The 18,488-nt window shown below is 47.3% G+C and overlaps 1 protein-coding gene across 1 annotated transcript in view; it reads left to right on the top strand.

The window, feature by feature from the left end:
* Window positions 1-236: 236 nt before the first annotated feature.
* LOC147618492 (uncharacterized) overlaps window positions 237-18,488 on the top strand; it is a 54,549-nt gene continuing 36,297 nt past the window's right edge. Inside the window, exon 1 of the mRNA XM_086774924.1 lies at window positions 237-1,831. Within this exon, the coding sequence (XP_086631050.1) occupies window positions 1,246-1,831 (586 nt within the window). The 5' untranslated portion in view covers window positions 237-1,245. The remainder of the gene's footprint in view (window positions 1,832-18,488) is intronic.

Below are 18,488 nucleotides of genomic sequence, written 5' to 3'. Positions count from 1 at the left end.
ACTGCTTGGTTAGGGGAGACCCATTTTCTCTTGGGGGAAAGGTTTCCCCACAACCTTCATAAAATTTTTCTCTTGGGGGAATTTCCCACTCCATATCTGAGGGCATGGGTGTTTATAGGATTAACGACTTTTCAATATTCAACGGTTCTGTTGAGATCAAGAATATTCTATGGAATTTGCAGCTTTTATATTTTTTCAATGTATAGCAGTAAAATAGCACATTATTTTTCACACAACAATCTCTCTCTCTCTCTCTCTCACTCTCACAGAGAAAGGTCAAAAGCGCGTGTTGGGGCAGGGGTACGCGAGAGCGACAACAAAAACTACTCACATGCAATCTTCATCGTAGTGGCAGCTCATCGTCTCCATCGCCATAGCCAAAACAAACACTGCGTGTCTTTCCTTTCCCCTTCGTCAGTAGCCAGTTTTACAAGAAAATACAGGAAACTACGCCATGCCTCCTTTGATCTTTCTTCTCTCCACCAGTAAGTTCCAATGCCTCCTGAGAACATTTTCTGCCATTTCTTCTGCTAGATTTACTTCATCCGTATCAAACCCTACCTAGCCAATACAATAGCCCTGCCCCGTTGTACAAGTCAAGATTTGACAGGTCGGCCTGTTTAGGTTTTTATGAACACGGCTCTCACAGAGATAGCCATAGTTCGTAGTTTCTAACCAGAAGGAGAGTGCATTTGCTCTGAATGACTGGAAATTGAACAGCGCAAAGGGGAAAGAGCCCTCTGAACAGCCAGCCTGCAGTTGTGCTCACTGTCCTGAACAAGTCAAGAAGAAACGGCAGCCTGTTAATGGTATTGTCAACAACAAAGCTGCTTCACAGTTCTGAATGTGTGGAAATTAGACTATGCACATGGAAACAGTCTTTTGAAATCACTGAACAAAACAAAGAATAGCCTGCAGTTGTGCTTGCTGCGGCTTCATTAGTTGGCTTGCATCTACCATGGTTTGGATGAAGCTTGGATACAAACTCTAGCTGTGCTGGTTCACACACACTCTCTCTCTCTCTCTCACGTACAAATGCACATACTGTTTTTTTCAAGTTGGTTTGCAGGAGAAATTACTCTGGTCTCGTAAGAGTGCAGATGATTTTGTTGGACAGGGGACCTACAGACGTTTTTATTGTACAGAAGACAGTTTTATCTCCTTCTTACTGGCGTTCATTTGCTGGTTTCTGCCAACCAGATCACCTACTATGGTTGATTAAGTCTGCTGTATTCACACAACACAATGGAGAATCTAGGGGCAGACCATGAGTCTCATCAAAGTAGTAGGAGGTATGGAATGCAGGTTACACCTAGTTTGTTGTCAGGTTCTCTGTCAGCAGTTATGGAGTTTTCAAGATTGATCCGTAGTCAGCATCAATATGCAGACATCGACCAGCATGGATTAAGTGCAAGTGCAGCTGCAAATCGTGAAATCAGTCAGACTCTCAGTTTAGCCGAAAGAGATGATAGAGCTGAAGTCTCTATCAGGATCGTTGAAGGCGGTGATAGTGGTGACCAGTATAGGTTAACTTCCAGAAGTGTGGTTTCTATTCTAAGGGATACAACAGATGGAGGTGCTCAAGCCTCTTCTTCCAACGTACAAAATCTTATCAGGTCAACAGGTGTGGAGAGTGGTCATGCAGCATCGCATGGTTCACATGCTATAAATGTAGGTAACCATGAAGATTCTACACTGGTTGGCACTAGCAGTGGAAATGGAGCTACGGTATCACAGCGATACGATTTTCAACAGCTGGCAAGATGGATCGAGCAAGTGCTGCCTTTCACAATCTTGCTTCTAATGGTCTTCATAAGACAGCATGTTCAGGGTATGCCAAGCTTTTAACACTTATGGACTCATGTGTGCCTTCTATGGTTGGTGCTGCTTTCATAGCAATTGGTGTTCACATGTTTTTTCGTTATGTTTTTTTTTTGGGGGGGTTTCTACTGAGATGAAATGAACTGTTCCAAGCTTATCGGAACACTTGTAATGGTCGCAGTCAGCAGCACGACGATTGAGGGTGTCCAAGCAGCAATCAGTATTGATTGGAATCAGCACTTTATTCTGACATGTCAGTCTCCCCTAGAATTCCTCATGCGCCGCTGATCTAGCAGACAAAGGACGGCCAGCCATCGCTGTCACCTCTGTTGCTCTGCATCATGCTGTATTACGGCTTTTTGTTCACTTATTGCTGCCTCCCTGCCTCCCATGAATGACGCCATGGAATGTCCTTGGGTCAGCCAGATTTTTATTTTCCAAGGGAAAATGGCCTTGGCCTTTCTGGGGCCATTTCCTAATTCTTGACTTCAGCACAAGAGCTATTCTTGTGATAGATTTGAGAAGGGGTGTCTTGTGCTGAGGAAAGGAATGCTACAGGCTATGTTGCTCAGCTTAGTGTGCCTTATCCTCAGCCTTAACATCAAGGCAGATTGTATATATGGTCAATTGCTGCAAGGGCTGTTCTATTAATACCTGCCCACTTTACTGGTTAGCTTCTTTTTTTCTTTTTTTCTTTTTTTTTAAAAAGTTTGGCGTTAGAGAAGAGACGGGCTTAGTACCCATGGGACCCCCCTTATCCCACAAATCAGGGGCAAGGCACATCAATCGGGTAGCCAGCAGGGTTCGAACCCATAACCTGGGGTTTGACATCGAAACACCTTAACAACTGAGCTACTGCCCGATACTGGTTAGCTTCTTGATATTGCTGCCATCATAAATAAGCAGTGTTGCATTTATGTCTCTGAGGCAACTCTTGTTGTGAGATCTGTGTGCTTATGCTGTTAGCCTGCAACTGTTGTTTTGAGATCTGTGTGCTCCTGCTGCTGTGCCAGCTCTCCTGCTATGCAGTTGGTTTCCCTTTTGCTCCTGTGCCATAGATCTTACTTTTTGGTGTATTCTAGAACATATTGAAATCTGCAATCAATACTATTGTTTTATTCCCATTATATTGCAGGAACTTTACCTAGCCCTCCCACTTCTTCTCATAGCTGCAGACCTCCACTTTTCTAGCCAACTTGCATGTGAGCTCTTCTGACAGAATTTTAAGGGCATTATTGCCATGCTGGCCATACAATCGTGCAAGTTCAAAGGAGGTAAGTAGGTTTGATAAAAATACAGGTGTAAGAGGTCTTTAATAGCGTCACTTTCAAGAGCCAAATCCATCTCTAAAGAAGCAAGGCGCATCGAAATCTCCAGCGGATCGCATATAGTACACTGGGCATCCACAAAGCAAAGTTGTTGGATTATATATCATCTCCAGAGGATCTACTGCATCATTTTTTCATGCTTGTACTGGCCATTTATGAGGCCTTGCATATGCATATTTATTTAGGCATTTTTCGTAGCGTTTTATGCCTTTTATAGCATTTTTAAACTATTATGGTGCTGTAGGCCTGCCACAGCTGGCCGACTAGCTCTTATGAGGGGTATGTAAGGGTTGTCCCCCTTTCCCCTCATTCCATCTCATTATTCTGCATCCACTTGAGGTCATTAGAAGCTGCTTCTGCTTCTTATCATTGTACAGCACCTACGGGCCTCCCTCGTGCTCAGTTTTCAGCAATAAACATCAGTTTCCAGCATTTACAGGTCTTGTACCTGGGCCTACACCTGTGTTTTCTATTGCTTTCACTTTCTTTCATGGTATCAGAGCAAAACGCTGACCTGTGAACAGAAGAGAGCTGCGTTTTCTGTTTGGAGAAGAGGTTCGACAGTTTGCTACGTCTTCTGCAGATTTTGAGGAAGCCCTCTTCTTGGAGAGATCTTCCTTCTTCCTCTCCTTTCAGTTTACCCACTCTCCCTCCCTTTCTTCTTGCTGTGCACAGCTTGAGAGGAGGATTTGCTGATTTTTTTTTCAGCCCCTTTCTTAAGAGAAGGTTTCTTGTCAGAGGACATGTCTTCACGAGATTTCTCTACTATTGCTCCTTCTCCTGTTGATACTCTAGCACCATCACAACGTGGATCCCTTGCTCCTGCTCCATAGGTGGTTCCTATTCCCAATCTTTTCTCTCTGAGTTTCTCTCATCTAGGTCTTGCTCCCACCCTTACCCATATACCATCCTACAATCCTCCCCAAGTCAGTGACTCCATGAAGCTTACAACAACCAACTATCATACATGGTCTTTCTACACTCAGTTATTGCTTGAAGGAGCCGGTGTGTGGATGGCTATCTCCACACCTCACTTGGTGGACCCTGCTTTGAGAAGCATATTGGATGCTCGGGCTCGTCTCCTTAAGAATCTTGGACCTAATGTCCGGGATCTGTGGTACACTAATTCTGTCATTACGGAATAGTAAACCATTCCGAATCATCCATTGGCCTCCTGCAGCCTGAATGGTAGGCTGTTCAGTCATCGAGTCTTGGTCAATCAATGAGCTCCCATCTTGGATCTTCTGCCAAAATGGACCAAAATAACTATCAGTCCTGCAAAGCCCTCTCAATGACTGAAATAAGTCAGTAGAAATCTCAGTGAACGACAAAGTATTCACCTCTCTAATTCGACTAAGCGCATCTGCAACACTATTCATGGACCCTTTCCGATAACGGATCTCAAAATCAAAATCTTGCATTAACTCAGCCCAATGAGCTTTCCTTCCTCTCAAATCATCCGCATCACACATATACTTGATTGACTGATGATCAGTTAATACCACAAACTTGGAGCCATATAAATAATGTCTCCAAACCTTGAGAGCATGAATCACAGCATAAAGCTCCTTCTCAAGGGTTGGCCAACGAGATTGAGTGTCGTCTAGCTTTTTACTTTCAAAAGCAACCGGTCTGAAATAAAGCAGTCCCGATGGCATAGTCACTGGCATCAGTTTCAAGAACAGAAGGCCGACTAGGATCCGGTAATGCTAAGATAGGTGCTTCCTTGACTTTATCTTTCAAAAGTCTGAAGGCCATATCGAAATCGTTATTCCAAGTGATAGGCTGATTTGACTTACGTCCACGACCTTTCAACAAGTCGGTCATCGGTAGTGTGACCTGAGAGTACTCCCGCACAGATTTCCGAAGAAAAACAACAAAACCGAGAAAAGAACGAAGTTGTTTCACTGTTCGCGGTATAGGCCAGTCCAAAACCTTCTGAACTCGGTCATAGTCAATGCTCAATCCATCTCTAGTGATCTTGTGTCCCAAGTAAATGATGTCTGTCATAAAAAACTCACATTTACTTAACTTAACATATAGTGGATTCTGTCTTAAAATAGATAAGACAATCGTGAGGTGTCTAACATGATCCTCAAGAGTACGGCTATATATCAAAATATCATCCAGGAACACCACCACAAATTTCCCCAAATGTTCACGAAAAAGATCGTTCTTCATTTGTTGGAAAGTGGCTGGAGCATTGGTTAACCCAAAAGGTAATATGAGAAACTCGTAATGGCCATACCTAGTCCGAAAGGCGGTTCTTTCGACAAGCCTTTCATGAATACGTATCTGGTGATAGCCAATACGTAAATCTATCTTCGTGAAATATTTCGCTCCTGCTAACCGGTCAATCAGGTCATCTGATCTAGGGAGAGGATAACGGTTCTTAATTGTCAGCTTGTTCAATCTCTTGTAATCTATACACATTCTCCAGGTGTTGTCCTTCTTTCTCCTAAGCAACATAGGTGCACCCCAAGGTGATTTACTTGGACGGATCTGGCCCATCCTCAAATAATCTTCGAGTTGTTTAGCCAACTCGTCTTCCTCAGCTTGGCTCATCCTGTAAGGTGGAATACTGACAGGATGGGCACTAGGGATCAAGTCAATACGATGATCTACTGCCCTTTCAGGTGGTAAACGCGATGGCAGTTCCTTAGGAAATACATCTTGAAACGAATCAAGTATTTTTCTGTAATTTTTTGCTTTCAAACACACTTAATTCATTTACATCCATGGAAGGGATGAGAAAGGAAGAAAGTGGAATCAATACACAATGGAAAGCGGTATACAAAGAAGAATCCATTATATTTCCAAAATCAACTGTATTTACAAGAGGTTCCTGAGAGGGATGAATACAATCAACTGTATTTACAAGAGGTCCTTGAGAGGGATGAATACAATCACCTAAAATACTATACTCGATGATCCTATGCTCAAAAGAAAAAATATGACTAGACCAATCTATCTGGCTTAAACCACTCAATCCCTAATAACAAGTCTACATTTTCTAGGTGCATAACATAGCATTCCAGAGTATCTTTGTAGTCCTGAATCTGGATTGGAAGCATCTCCACCTTTCGATCCCATACTTGCCTTCCCCCGCAGGTAGGCGTACCTCACAGGTATGATCGCTGGGTCTCGTATCAAGACTCAATTTCTGCACAAGTTTGTAGTTAACAAAGTTGTGTGAGCTGCCAGGGTCTAGAAGAATGTGAATTTTATGGCCATTCACTTCTCCATAAACTCGGAGAAGATCATGCAAGCCAAATACTTTAGAGTTTAATAGACAATCAGAACATGTACTAGGGCGAGAAAGTACAGTAACTAACGTACCTGTCAAAGACAACTGGTTAGCTGCATTTGGCTTGGGTCCTGCGTTGGTCTTTGCACCCTTTTGCTTTGGGCACTCGTTACGCATGTGTTCTTTTTCTTTGCAGATAAAACAACGTCCTTCCTTCTTGAGCTTTAAAGCCTTAAGGAGTCGTATCTTCTTCGCTGGTGTCGAACTTGAATTCTTCGAAGGTTGGTCCGAAGACTTTCCGTCAGTCGTGTTAGCCATAGGTGCAGAGAACTTTCTTTTATGCTTGTTCCCCATGCCCGGTAACAGGTTTCGACTTGGAAGAGACCATTGTATCATCATAGATACGAGCTGAATGAATGGCCTCATCCAATGTTTTGCATTTGTTATTTTTAACTTGTAAACGGTATGAGTTTGGTAAACCAGCTACGAAGAACCCCAAAAGAGTAGTGGGATCCATCTTTGTAGCTTTCATCCGCAAGTCCCTAAACTTCTGGAGGTAGACCTCATAAGTGAGGTGCTGCGAGGTCATGGTCAAAGCTGTAAACCGGGCAACAACATCATAATCATCCTCTTTCTTGAGGAATTCCTTCTTGAAGACGTCTTCGAATTGTGTCCAAGTTGTTGGCTTAGGGTTGAGTTCCTTCCACCAAAGCAAAGCTTTGCCTGAGAGGAAATCTGCTGCTAACTGGATCTTTTTTCCATCATCATATGGATGAAACTGAAAATGGTCTTGCCACTTATGTAGCCAAGTGTCCACGATCTCCTTGGTACGCGGCTTTTGCTCGCCCCCGAATGGTTCCGGAGTAGTGTTGGGGCCTAAAGCAGAGGCTAAGGTATCCATACCTGAAAGAGTAGAGAGGGTAGTGGTCAAAAGAGAGATGGAGTTCTGCAAGGCTTGCATCTGGGCGGCAATTTGTGCTTGATGTTCCGAAGAAGAAGCTTCGAGAGCAACTTTGAACTCTTGGAAATCTGATTTTGACACATAATCGTCAAAAAGATCGGCATCGGTATCTTCCGGCGCAGCCGGCAAGCCTTCGCGTTCGACAAGGGGCTCCAACTCCGATTCTTGGGTCGACATCGTGAAGAGGGCAAGTGGAGAGAAAATTCGATCTTTGCACAATAAAAGTGTGAGGGAACTTGAGAGCTTGAAAACTTGAGAGATGTGTGGCAAGAAGCCCACTTAAGGGGTTTATATAACTGTCCCCAAAAGCTACTTGAGCTTTTGCTTTTGTGTTAAAAAAAATAATTATATATATATATATATGGATATATATATTTTGCTTTCTTAAAAAAAAAACAAACACCTTTAAACCTTTTAAAAAAAAAGTTTAATGTAAAAAAAAAATAAAAGCGCCGAATGCTTTTCTGGATTTTTTTTTCTTCCCTCTTGGATTTAGCGTTGTCGGCCTCCTGCGCTGCTGCCGTCATCCACCTGGCTGCCTTCGCCAGCTTTCCTGCCGGCGCCGCCTACGCTCAGGCGTCGAGGGTGGCCTGCGCCGGCCTACGCACAGGCCTGGCCGCCTGGCTGCATAGGCCCAGGCGCCCGCCAGCCTGGCCGCCTGGCTGTGTAGGCCTAGGCGCCTGGCCGCCTGGCTACGTAGGCCTAGGCGCCCGTCTTTCTGACCACCTGCAACTGCCGGTAGCCCACGTCGAGCACGCCAGCGTCCGCCAACTTTCACACCTCTCGCACGCTCTCTCTCTCACGTTCAACAAAAAAAACGAACATGCTTTTTTTTAATGTTTTCTCTCAAGACTTGTTCATGCGACTGCACAAGCATCTTCAGCCGCCTTCTTGCAAAGCAAACAACCCTACCATCTACCTACACCCTCATCACGGGTTTCCTATGATGAAAAAACAACAAACTGAATCTGAAAAACAGCATATGCACAGCAAAAATAGCAAGCTTTTTGAACACATACCTTTCTTCGACCTCATCTTCTCTACCTACCGACTTGCTCGTTCACGAGGCATGCTCTGATACCACTGTCAAATCCCCACCGGATCTCCTCGTGGAACGCTCCTGGTACGAGACTCGAAACCTGCAAATAAACAAACAACAAAGGGGTGTAGGCCTGACTCACCTCCCAACCATGACAGCCGTGGTGGCTGTCCCCACCGAGCCACGAGCTGAGCTAACTAGGTTGACGTACCGACCAATCTCCTCCTCGCGACGTCCCATACCGCCACGAAGCTACCCTCGCAGGCCTCGAGATTGCTGCCGGCCTTGGCTGCGTAAAGCAGGTGCACGTCTGCACTAGATCTAGGCTCTAGACCATAGAGCTCTCACAAAACACGCGAGACTCTATATGACTAATGACTAACCTTGGCCACCCTTTTATAGGCTCTTGGCCGGTCATCGGGCGTCCACACTTGGGTGCCCGCCCGTCCATACTTGGGTGCCCGCCCGTTAGTTTGTCCCTAACTCAGCTCGTCAATCAGCCTGCCTAGCTCCAAGCTTCCCCAAACCTCGAAGCTAGTCTTGTGTGCGTGTAGCACACGGTAGATACACACTGTGCACATGACATCAGGGCCGGTTCGGCGAGACCGGCCATCTTCACACTAGCAGGAGGACAGGTAGAAGTGGTAGACTCATGTGTACCTGGGGATTACATTTATGACTCCGCCAGGAAGATTTACTATGGCATAGGCAGCCAGGGATAGACTCACATGAGGGTACTAGAGAGACAGTGTCACCAGGCACACTTCCAGGAGCCCCGCACGAAGGGGTGGTTGTTTGACACACTAGTCACCCCTGCATGTATGTTGTAGCAGTATGGGCACCTGGGCTCGCCACCTCCACATGGTCTCAGATAGAGAGGCCTCAGATTCTCATGCTCTCACGGATGATCCGTAGCAAACCCTCCGTCCCACATGACATTGTCTGGATGGAGTTTGCTGCACCTCCTATGCTAGTAGAGTCTCTCTTCTAGATGATCTGCTTCATATAGAGGATCAGAGATATGCCATCAGATCGACTCTCACATAGAGCTTTTGAGGCGTCCAGGTAGCTCGCAGAGAGTGGAGATAGGAGATCATGGTATTCAGAGATGATACAGTGGCTCACTCAGCATGGTCTCGACATAGATCACGTGCCACCTTTCCAGTATGATACACATGCACCACACATCCAGCTCTCTCACAGTGAGAGGAACAGAGTCCTTCGGCAGGATTTATGGCAACGATACACTCAAGAGACTTGGATTACACCCAGTCAGCCTCTACCGGCGAAGATGCTATACTACAGATATCAATTTATGCGTATCTCAGTGGATGGATTCATACAGAGACCTGGATACATGGATGTGTACATGCCTCACAGTGGATGGATTCATACAGAGACCTGGATACATGGATGTGTACATGCCTCACAGTGCCCGAGTGGCGATTGGCCAGCTTAGAGTGTCATCACATCAGCTTGAGATTGAGGCAGGTAGAGTAGCACGGATCCCCAGAGCAGAGAGGATATGCAGACTACGCTAGGAGGAGGTTGAGAGTGAGGAACATTATGTATGCAGATGCAGAGCATATAGTGTCATTAGAGAGAGATACACCACCATCTTCAGTGGACATCCCTCACTCCGCCAGATCATGGAGTCCGCAGACTAGCGCAGATTTGGCCAGTTCTTGTTAGAGGCATAGCACCACAGAGAGACACTGCTACGGACTCATACCACAGGGAGAGGTGGGCGATAGCTCCAGCTCACTGATTTCTTCCAGAGATCTATCCCAATGCCTACCCTGACATAGGAGGGGGTTACACTCCAGCACGCTGCGGACCTCCGAGCCAGACGGAGACCGAGAGCACCAGGCTACCAGACTCCCAGACTACATCAGAGGGAGATCACAGAGATATGGGCTCGACATCAGCACCATATCCAGGAGTGGCTAGCTCACTTACACTCACACCCGAAGATCATGCTCCGAGGTATTTTTGCCTTGCCATCGCCTATGTATCACATATTACACCCGCATTATGGTACTGGTTGGGGTTGGAGCTAGACAGATCTGCATTGCATTCTCGTATACCCTACGCATATAGGTTGCATACTGAGCCTCTAGCAGTAGTGCTCCATCCATCACACCCCCCACTAGCTCAGTACTTTCATACTTTATTTCATGTTCATTTTGTCCTTTTTTTTTCTGGACATCCAGAAGACATTGATAGTTGTACATTGATTTGTCTCATAGGTTGAGTTCGGCCTCTAGTAGACGTTAATACAGCTTTCTTTCTCTCTCTCATTCCTGAAGTGCAGACCGCACAGTGGTACAGTGGTCGTGGAGATTCTTCTCTCCTTTTATTTTCTCAGATTGTACAGTGGTACAACCGCTGGGCCATTTCTTTTCTCTTCACCACTCCCTTCTAGGCATTGGTTCAGGGGCTGTGTTTGGAGGAATCAGGGACTGTTTTTGGACAGACTTGGTACTGTTTGAGAGCCTTTTTAGGGCTCTTTTGGCACAGAGTTCGGTGTTGGGTTTGACACCGCACCGGGCTGTTGATTCGTATTGGTTCTTGGAGCGGTTTGTGCTTTGATTCCTGTGCAAGTGTTTACTGAGGAAGCTTCTGGAAAATCCGGTGCAGTATTGCACCTACACCTTGGTTTGATTGTAACCCGTTTGTTGGAATAAAGCAGTTCCTACGGGGGGCCTGTCGTTCCGGCTCAGTGTTGTGTTCCCTTTAAGCATTGGTAATGGTTATTTCCGCTGTGTTTTCATATCTTAGTTTGGCATCTGAAGTGTTTGTATATTGTTCCGGGTTCCCGTTCGGTTTCGTCAGATGTGGACGGAGATCCAGAGGAGGTATGGGAGAGTTTCGATAGTTAAGATTGCCAAATTAATCAACAATCCCATCCATAAACTTCTTGGTAAATTGCTTGCTTGCTTTGATTCTTTCAGAGGTAATATTTATTTCCGTGATCCTCTCCCCCCTTTTGAGGAAGTCATGAGTTATCTCCACGACAAGTGCATGCTTCATGGAAAAGGCAAGTCGGATTTTGCTTTTGTTGCCTCTGACAAGGGCAAAGGCAAAGGCAGAAAAGGGAACTCCAACAACAACAAAAACAAAAAAAAACCAAGGGAAAGGCAAGGGTAAACAGGATTCTAAGGAATCCAAGGACAAAAGCAATGAATGTGATTACTGTGGCAGGTCAGGTCATACTAAGGCTCGCTGTTTTGCTCGTCGGGATGATTCTCGAGCAGCCAAAGCCAAGTATAAAGCCCAAGATGCTTCTAAAGCATCTGACATGGTCAACACCAAAGATACAGGCAAGGTCAAAGTTTCAGAGGAGGGATCTCCCAAAGTTGCATATATGGCATGTCACGTGCATCCCGCACTTGGATGCCACGTAGACATTTCTGTACAGAAGGTGCAGGACCTGGGATGGTGAACTGGTCCCATGTGAGCCCAGTCCGGGACGAGTCAGCCAGGGATCCATCTCAGTCGTCCAAGGTCAAGTGTGCATTGTCCTGCACATGAGTCCAAGGTCGGGTGTGCACTGTCTTGCACATGGAACAGTGCCAGTCCGCGCTGTGAGTCCCTCTGGAATGATGTCAGATGTTCTGTGTATCTAGTTTGCAACCGGATGCCAGACCTCTGTGGGCATGTAGGTTTGCATGTAGAGATGGGGCCAGCCCATAGGGCTACCCCAGTGCGGAGATTTGCACTCTTAGTGTGGGCATGGGGGAAGATCTAGAACCACCCCCAAGGGGCCAGGAGGGCCCAGGCTGTGCCCACCAGCCATGGCATGGGCTGGAAGGGCTGTCGGCCAGCCCTAGTGCTTCTGGACAGGCAGCCGACAGGGCTAAAAACCCTACCTAGCAGGTCGGCCAGGTGTAGGGGGCAGTCCCACACCCATGCGCAGAGTGCCCAGCAGCCTGGTACTATCCCAGCAGGCATGCGCAGAGTGGCCAGCAGCTTGCATAAATGTGAAAGCATTTTATTTCTAAAGACCTAGTCGTGAGGCTTTATAAAGCTGGCTGACTGGATGATAAGGAGAGTATAAATACTCCAGCCAAGAATCAATGAAGGCATCTCATAATTCAACAAGTGCTCAAGCAAACAAGGGCCAGGACAGCCAAGAAGTTGCTAACGCAAAGGGGTGGAGGACTGAAGGTCAAGGGCAGGATTTTCCAGCCAAGAAAAGGTCAAGTTTTCTGTATTTGTTTCAGATTTACATCATTCTAATAAAGCAAATACACCATCCGTGGTGGGGGCCCTACAGAGGGTAATTGGGACCCAATACTGTGTCCTCTCCATCTCCCCCTTCTCTCTCTATTTTCTGCACATCTCCTTTCAGTTTGTGCGTTAATTCCGTCGCGAAAAGAGTGCTGATTTCTGAGTTTTGAAGTACCGATCCTTCTCCGAAGCTTCCGTATATTACAGTGGTATCAGAGCCTACTTCAAGGACAAAGATTCAGCAAAGAAAACCAGAAAATTTTTTCGCTCGTGTGGTTGGTTTTTAGACACCGGTGGACTACCCCTTTCGGAGTGACTCCTGTCCCTCGAAGGACGGTTGGTTTTTAGCCTCCGGAAGCCTCCGGAAGTCTCCCACACAGATAGTGGATGGTCAGATTGCGTTCCGGAAAGGAATTGCATTTTCCCACTATGGCGAGTTTCGACGACAAGAGAGAACCAGAACCATGGGACCAGAGTGCACCAGGCAGCCCAGCTAGGGCACCCGGCTTGAGTGTCACAGACATGTTCCAGCAGATGATGCGAGCAATCGCAGACCAGACAACCAAGTTGGATGAGCAGAAGGCGCGGATTTTGGCTCTGGAGGAGCGTTCTCGCTCTCCAGTGTCGCGTTTTCCATCTCCTCCCCCCTCTCCTTCCGTATCCCAGATACCAGATCCTCGTCACAGGGACCCTCTCGCGGGGTCACAGCCGCAGCCAAGCTCCTTGCTTGAGATGCAGATGCGTGCATTGGAGATTCGACAACGAGAAGACGACGCCATGCGACGAGTGGAACACGAGCGTTACCTCAGAGCTTTGGACTCCGGATTGACACCGGCAGCGCCCTCGAATCATTTTCCCGAGAAAATGAATTTCAGTAAGTATAATGGTAAACTCGATCCCACTACTCTTTATTCATGGTTACATCGATTTGAAGCTTACTTTGCCGCAGTTAGGAAAACAGATACTGACAAAGTGATCTTAGCTAGTTGGTACTTGGAAGGTGAGGCCATTCCTTGGTGGACTCAGTGGGCTCATGCCCACACCAGAGCAGGTATGGCAGCTTATGTGTGGGACGAGTTCGTCCGCGACCTTAAGCAGCGGTTTCTACCGCCCCACTACCTTGAGCGACTCGAAGACGAGTTTAGGGGAGCACGTTCTGACGCGCAACCAGTCCTCAAGTTTGCCAATAAAATTTCGACCTTGTGTCTGCAATTAGGCTTATCTGATTCGGACAAGAAAGGGCAGTTTTTGTATGGCCTGGACACGCAAATCCAATGGGAGGTGCGTATGTTTAGGCCAGCCACCTTTGAGGACGCACTCTCGCTTGCGCAGAGTGCAGAAATGAAACACAATGGTGGCAAGCCCAAGACTTCCTAGCCGGCTTCTCCCAAGGCTAACGCCTCGGGGGGCAAAAGCCAGAACCAGACGGGGTCTTCCCCAGGACAGAGCCCGGGAGCCTCTGGCTCCAAGAACTCGAACAATGCGTTTAAGCTTACTTCAGACCAGAAAGCGGAGGCAGGCAACACAGGTGGCAAGTTGAGTGCTGAGGAGCTTTCTCAGTACAAGAAGGAGGGTAGATGTTTCTTTTGTCACACAAAAGGACATACTTCTCGGGATTGTCCGAAGAAGCCTCCAAAGGCCGCCGCCGCCTCCACAGCTTCCGTGGTGAGCACAGCTCCCACACAGACCCCAGCGGCTAACCCTAGTTCTTCAACCCCCGGTGCTTCAGTTGGAGCAATTATTAGCCGGGAGCTCGAAGATAAGCAGAAGGGCGCCCATGACCAGGAGTATGAGTGCAACGAATTGCTCAAGTCCTTTGGCTACATAGGTGGCCAGAGAGTCCTTGTCTTGTTTGACAGCGGCAGCACGGAGGATGTGATCACGGAACAGGCCGCTAGGCGTGCCCGTTTCGAGCTGACTCCGGTGGACAAACAAGTTGAGGGTTTTAGCACAGGTATGACAACGAGCGTCAAGTATGAAGCTCTAGGTGCTAAGTTAGTGATTCAGGGCATAGAGTTTGTGCGTGACTTTATGGTTGCCCCTCTTGTAGGAGCAGACATAATTTTGGGTATCCAGTGGTTTCACAAGTTTCTTCCTGATGTCAAGTGGGACAAGCACACGTTCCAGATCGATCGAAATGTGTCAAACACCCCCGTGACCATTAAGTGTGAGCCAGGTATTCCAAACTTTCCGCTCATAAGCCACTTGTAGGCTAAGTGAGCAGTCAGGAAAGGCGCACAGTGTGCGATGATTTACATCCAGACAGCCCAGACGGTGGCCAGTGCTTCCGAGAAGTACTCGGTTCTCCATGAAAAGTTCCAGAAGATTTTTCTTTGGGACAGTCTCCCTCCCCAGCTCCCCCCGCCCAGACCGGAGGATCACAAGATTGACCTCCTCCCAGGCTCGGAACCCCCGAGCAAGTTTCCGTATCGCCTTTCTAAGGCAATGGAATCGGAGTTGGACCGCCAACTCCAAGAATTGTTGCAAGCTGGCTTCATCCGCCCCAGCGTGTCGCCGTTTGCAGCACCGATCTTGTTTGTCAAGAAGAAAGATGGGTCTTCCCGGTTGTGTGTCGATTATCGTGCACTCAACAAGCTGACTATCAAGAGCAGATTCCCGATGCCTCGAATTGACTATATTCTCGAGAGGCTGAATGGAGCAAAGGTGTTCTCAAAACTGGATTTAAAGAGTGGGTACCACCAGGTACGGATTGTTGAGGGAGACATCCCCAAGATAGCCTTCCGTACAGAACGGGCCCACTATGAATTTGTGGTTATGCCATTTGGATTGACGAACGCCCCAGCTACATTTAACCGCATGATGATGCGTATTTTCCGGGAGTTGATTGGAGAGTGTGTGTTCATATTTCTGGACGACATACTCATATTTTCAGCTAGAGTTGAGCAGCATGACATTAATGTGGAGAAAGTCCTTAAGTTGCTGGAAAGCAACGAACTCTATGTCAATGAAAAGAAGTCAGAATTTTATCTGTTCCAGGTACACTACTTGGGATATATAATTAGTGCCGAAGGCATTCGACTTGATCCGGCTAAAGTGGCCGAGATTGTTAACTGGGAAGTACCTCAGACCGCTTATGACATTAGATCATTTGTGGGTATATGCCAGGCATATTCCACCCACATTGACAAGTTTTCTGATCTCTCGGTAGAACTCACCGATCTGCTAAAGGGAGTGAAAACAAGAAGGCAAAAGATTCGAATGACTCCACGAGCGTTGGAGGCATTCCAGAACCTCAAGGTGGCTTTGTCAGAAGCGCCTTGTTTAGCCCTTGCCTCGTGGGACGAACCATTTCAAGTGATCACCGATGCGAGTAACATCGCAATTGGAGGTGTATTGCAACAGAATGGTCATCCGGTAGCTTACATGTCTCGTAAGTTACTGCCCGCCGAAAAGGACTACTCAGTCTATGATCGTGAACTCCTAGCAGTTATACATGCCTTGAAACATTGGAAACATTTCCTGTATGGCCGTGACTTCGAGGTTCGCACTGACCATCAGGCATTGCGCTGGATTCAGACGATACCAAGTGCACAGAGTGATCGACAACACCGCTGGAGTCGGATATTCCAGCAGTTCGGTGGCATGATTGAGTACCTTCCAGGAAAGGCCAATCCAGTGGCCGATGCTTTGAGCAGGAAGGGACAAGTATCTGCGATTCAGACCACTAGACTTGACCTTGTTGGTACAGGACTAGAAGACATGAAGCACACGTACGCGGATTCCGAGGAATTCGGTACACAGTGGGAACAGGCATTGGATGCCACAGGACCATGCCATTTTTTGATATGCGATGGTTGGCTTTTCTCCAAAGGCCGACTATGTGTCATGAAGTCATTCCGGGCAGCTCTTCTCCATGATGCCCATGACGCCATTACAGGTGGTCATAGGGGCATGAATTCGACTCTGGAGAAATTAGAACGGCAATACTATTGGCCAAAGATGAGGCGTGATGTGTTTACATATGTACAACGCTGTGACATTTGTCAAAAGGTGAAAGCTCCTCGTGGAAAGAAGATAGGGTTGTTACAGCCTTTGCCAATTCCTGAGGGTCCTTTCCAGGACATTTCGATGGACTTTGTCACAAATCTGCCTCCCAGTCCGAGTAAGCGTAATACGCAGTGTTTAACTATTGTTGATAGGTTCAGCAAATTTGTTATGCTTATTCCTTGCAGGGCCAATGTGACCGCCGAGGATGTTGCCCAGCTATTCATTCGGCATTGGTACCCGATTGGCGGGATTCCTAGGACCATAGTGTCAGACCGAGATGCCAAGTTTACCAGTCATTTTTGGAGGGCATTGTTTGATAATTTTGGTACTAAGTTGAATTTTTCCAGTGCATTCCACCCACAGACAGATGGCCAGACAGAGATATACAACCAGTTGGCCGTTGATGTGCTGAAGTGTTATGTCCACGATCAGCAAGGTAAGTGGGAATCGTTTTTGCCTTTAGTTCAAGCTGTTTTGAATGACTCTTTTTTTCAGCTATTGGCAGTACTCCATATGAGGCAGCGTTTGGAAGGCCTTTCCAGTCGTCGTTAACCAGGACTTCGTCTTTAGTACCGGAGGCGAACAGAGTGACGGAGTCTTACCAGGAGATCCTAGAGTCCGTTAAAGACAGATTGGCGAAAGCGCAAGAGGCCTACACTCGACAGGCCAATAAAGACCGAAGGGACATGAAGTTTTCGGAAGGGGATTGGGTGTATCTTCGGATTATGAAGCAAAGATTGAAGTAGGTGGGCAAGCGATGCCCAAAGTTGTCTTTCAGGAGCTTCGGACCATTTCCCATCCGGAAAAAGATTAATGAGGTGTCTATGCAGTTAAAGCTACCTCCGAGTTGGACTGCACGATGTATTTCATGTCAGTTGGTTAAAGCCATATGCAGGTCCACCCCCTTCAGAGGTCAAAGACGAAGCGGAACCAGACATTATTGATGAAGCAGAAGTAATGGTTCCAGAACAGATCCTTCTGCACCGTTTCAAGCATGGCTCAGGCCGAAGACTACGACAGTTTCTCACGAAGTTTCAGGACCGACGAACTCATGAAGCGGTATGGCTCGACAAAGAATTTTTCGAAGACTATCCGGCATTATTGACGGATTATTTGGAGGCTATGCAGCTTCCGTCAAGTTAAGCAGAAGGGGATGTCACGTGCATCCCGCACTTGGATGCCACGTAGACATTTCTGTACAGAAGGTGCAGGACCTGGGATGGTGAACTGGTCCCATGTGAGCCCAGTCCGGGACGAGTCAGCCAGGGATCCATCTCAGTCGTCCAAGGTCAAGTGTGCATTGTCTTGCACATGAGTCCAAGGTCGGGTGTGCACTGTCCTGCACATGGAACAGTGCCAGTCCGCGCTGTGAGTCTCCCTCTGGAATGATGTCAGATGTTCTGTGTATCTAGTTTGCAACCGGATGCCAGACCTCTGTGGGCATGTAGGTTTGCATGTAGAGATGGGGCCAGCCCATAGGGCTACCCCAGTGCGGAGATTTGCACTCTTAGTGTGGGCATGGGGGAAGATCTAGAACCACCCCCAAGGGCCCAGGAGGGCCCAGGCTGTGCCCACCAGCCATGGCATGGGCTGGAAGGGCTGTCGGCCAGCCCTAGTGCTTCTGGACAGGCAGCCGACAGGGCTACCCAGCAGGTCGGCCAGGTGTAGGGGGCAGTCCCACACCCATGCGCAGAGTGCCCAGCAGCCTGGTACTGTCCCAGCAGGCATGCGCAGAGTGGCCAGCAGCTTGCATAAATGTGAAAGCATTTTATTTCTAAAGACCTAGTCGTGAGGCTTTATAAAGCTGGCCGACTGGATGATAAGGAGAGTATAAATACTCCAGCCAAGAAT

Source organism: Cibotium barometz, chromosome 35 (assembly GCF_041138505.1).
Source record: "Cibotium barometz isolate CiBa-2024 chromosome 35, ASM4113850v1, whole genome shotgun sequence".
NCBI classification, from domain to species: domain Eukaryota; kingdom Viridiplantae; phylum Streptophyta; class Polypodiopsida; order Cyatheales; family Cibotiaceae; genus Cibotium; species Cibotium barometz.
The sequence above is the reverse complement of the archived record's forward strand: the minus strand, read 5'-3'. Positions and strand labels throughout refer to the sequence as shown.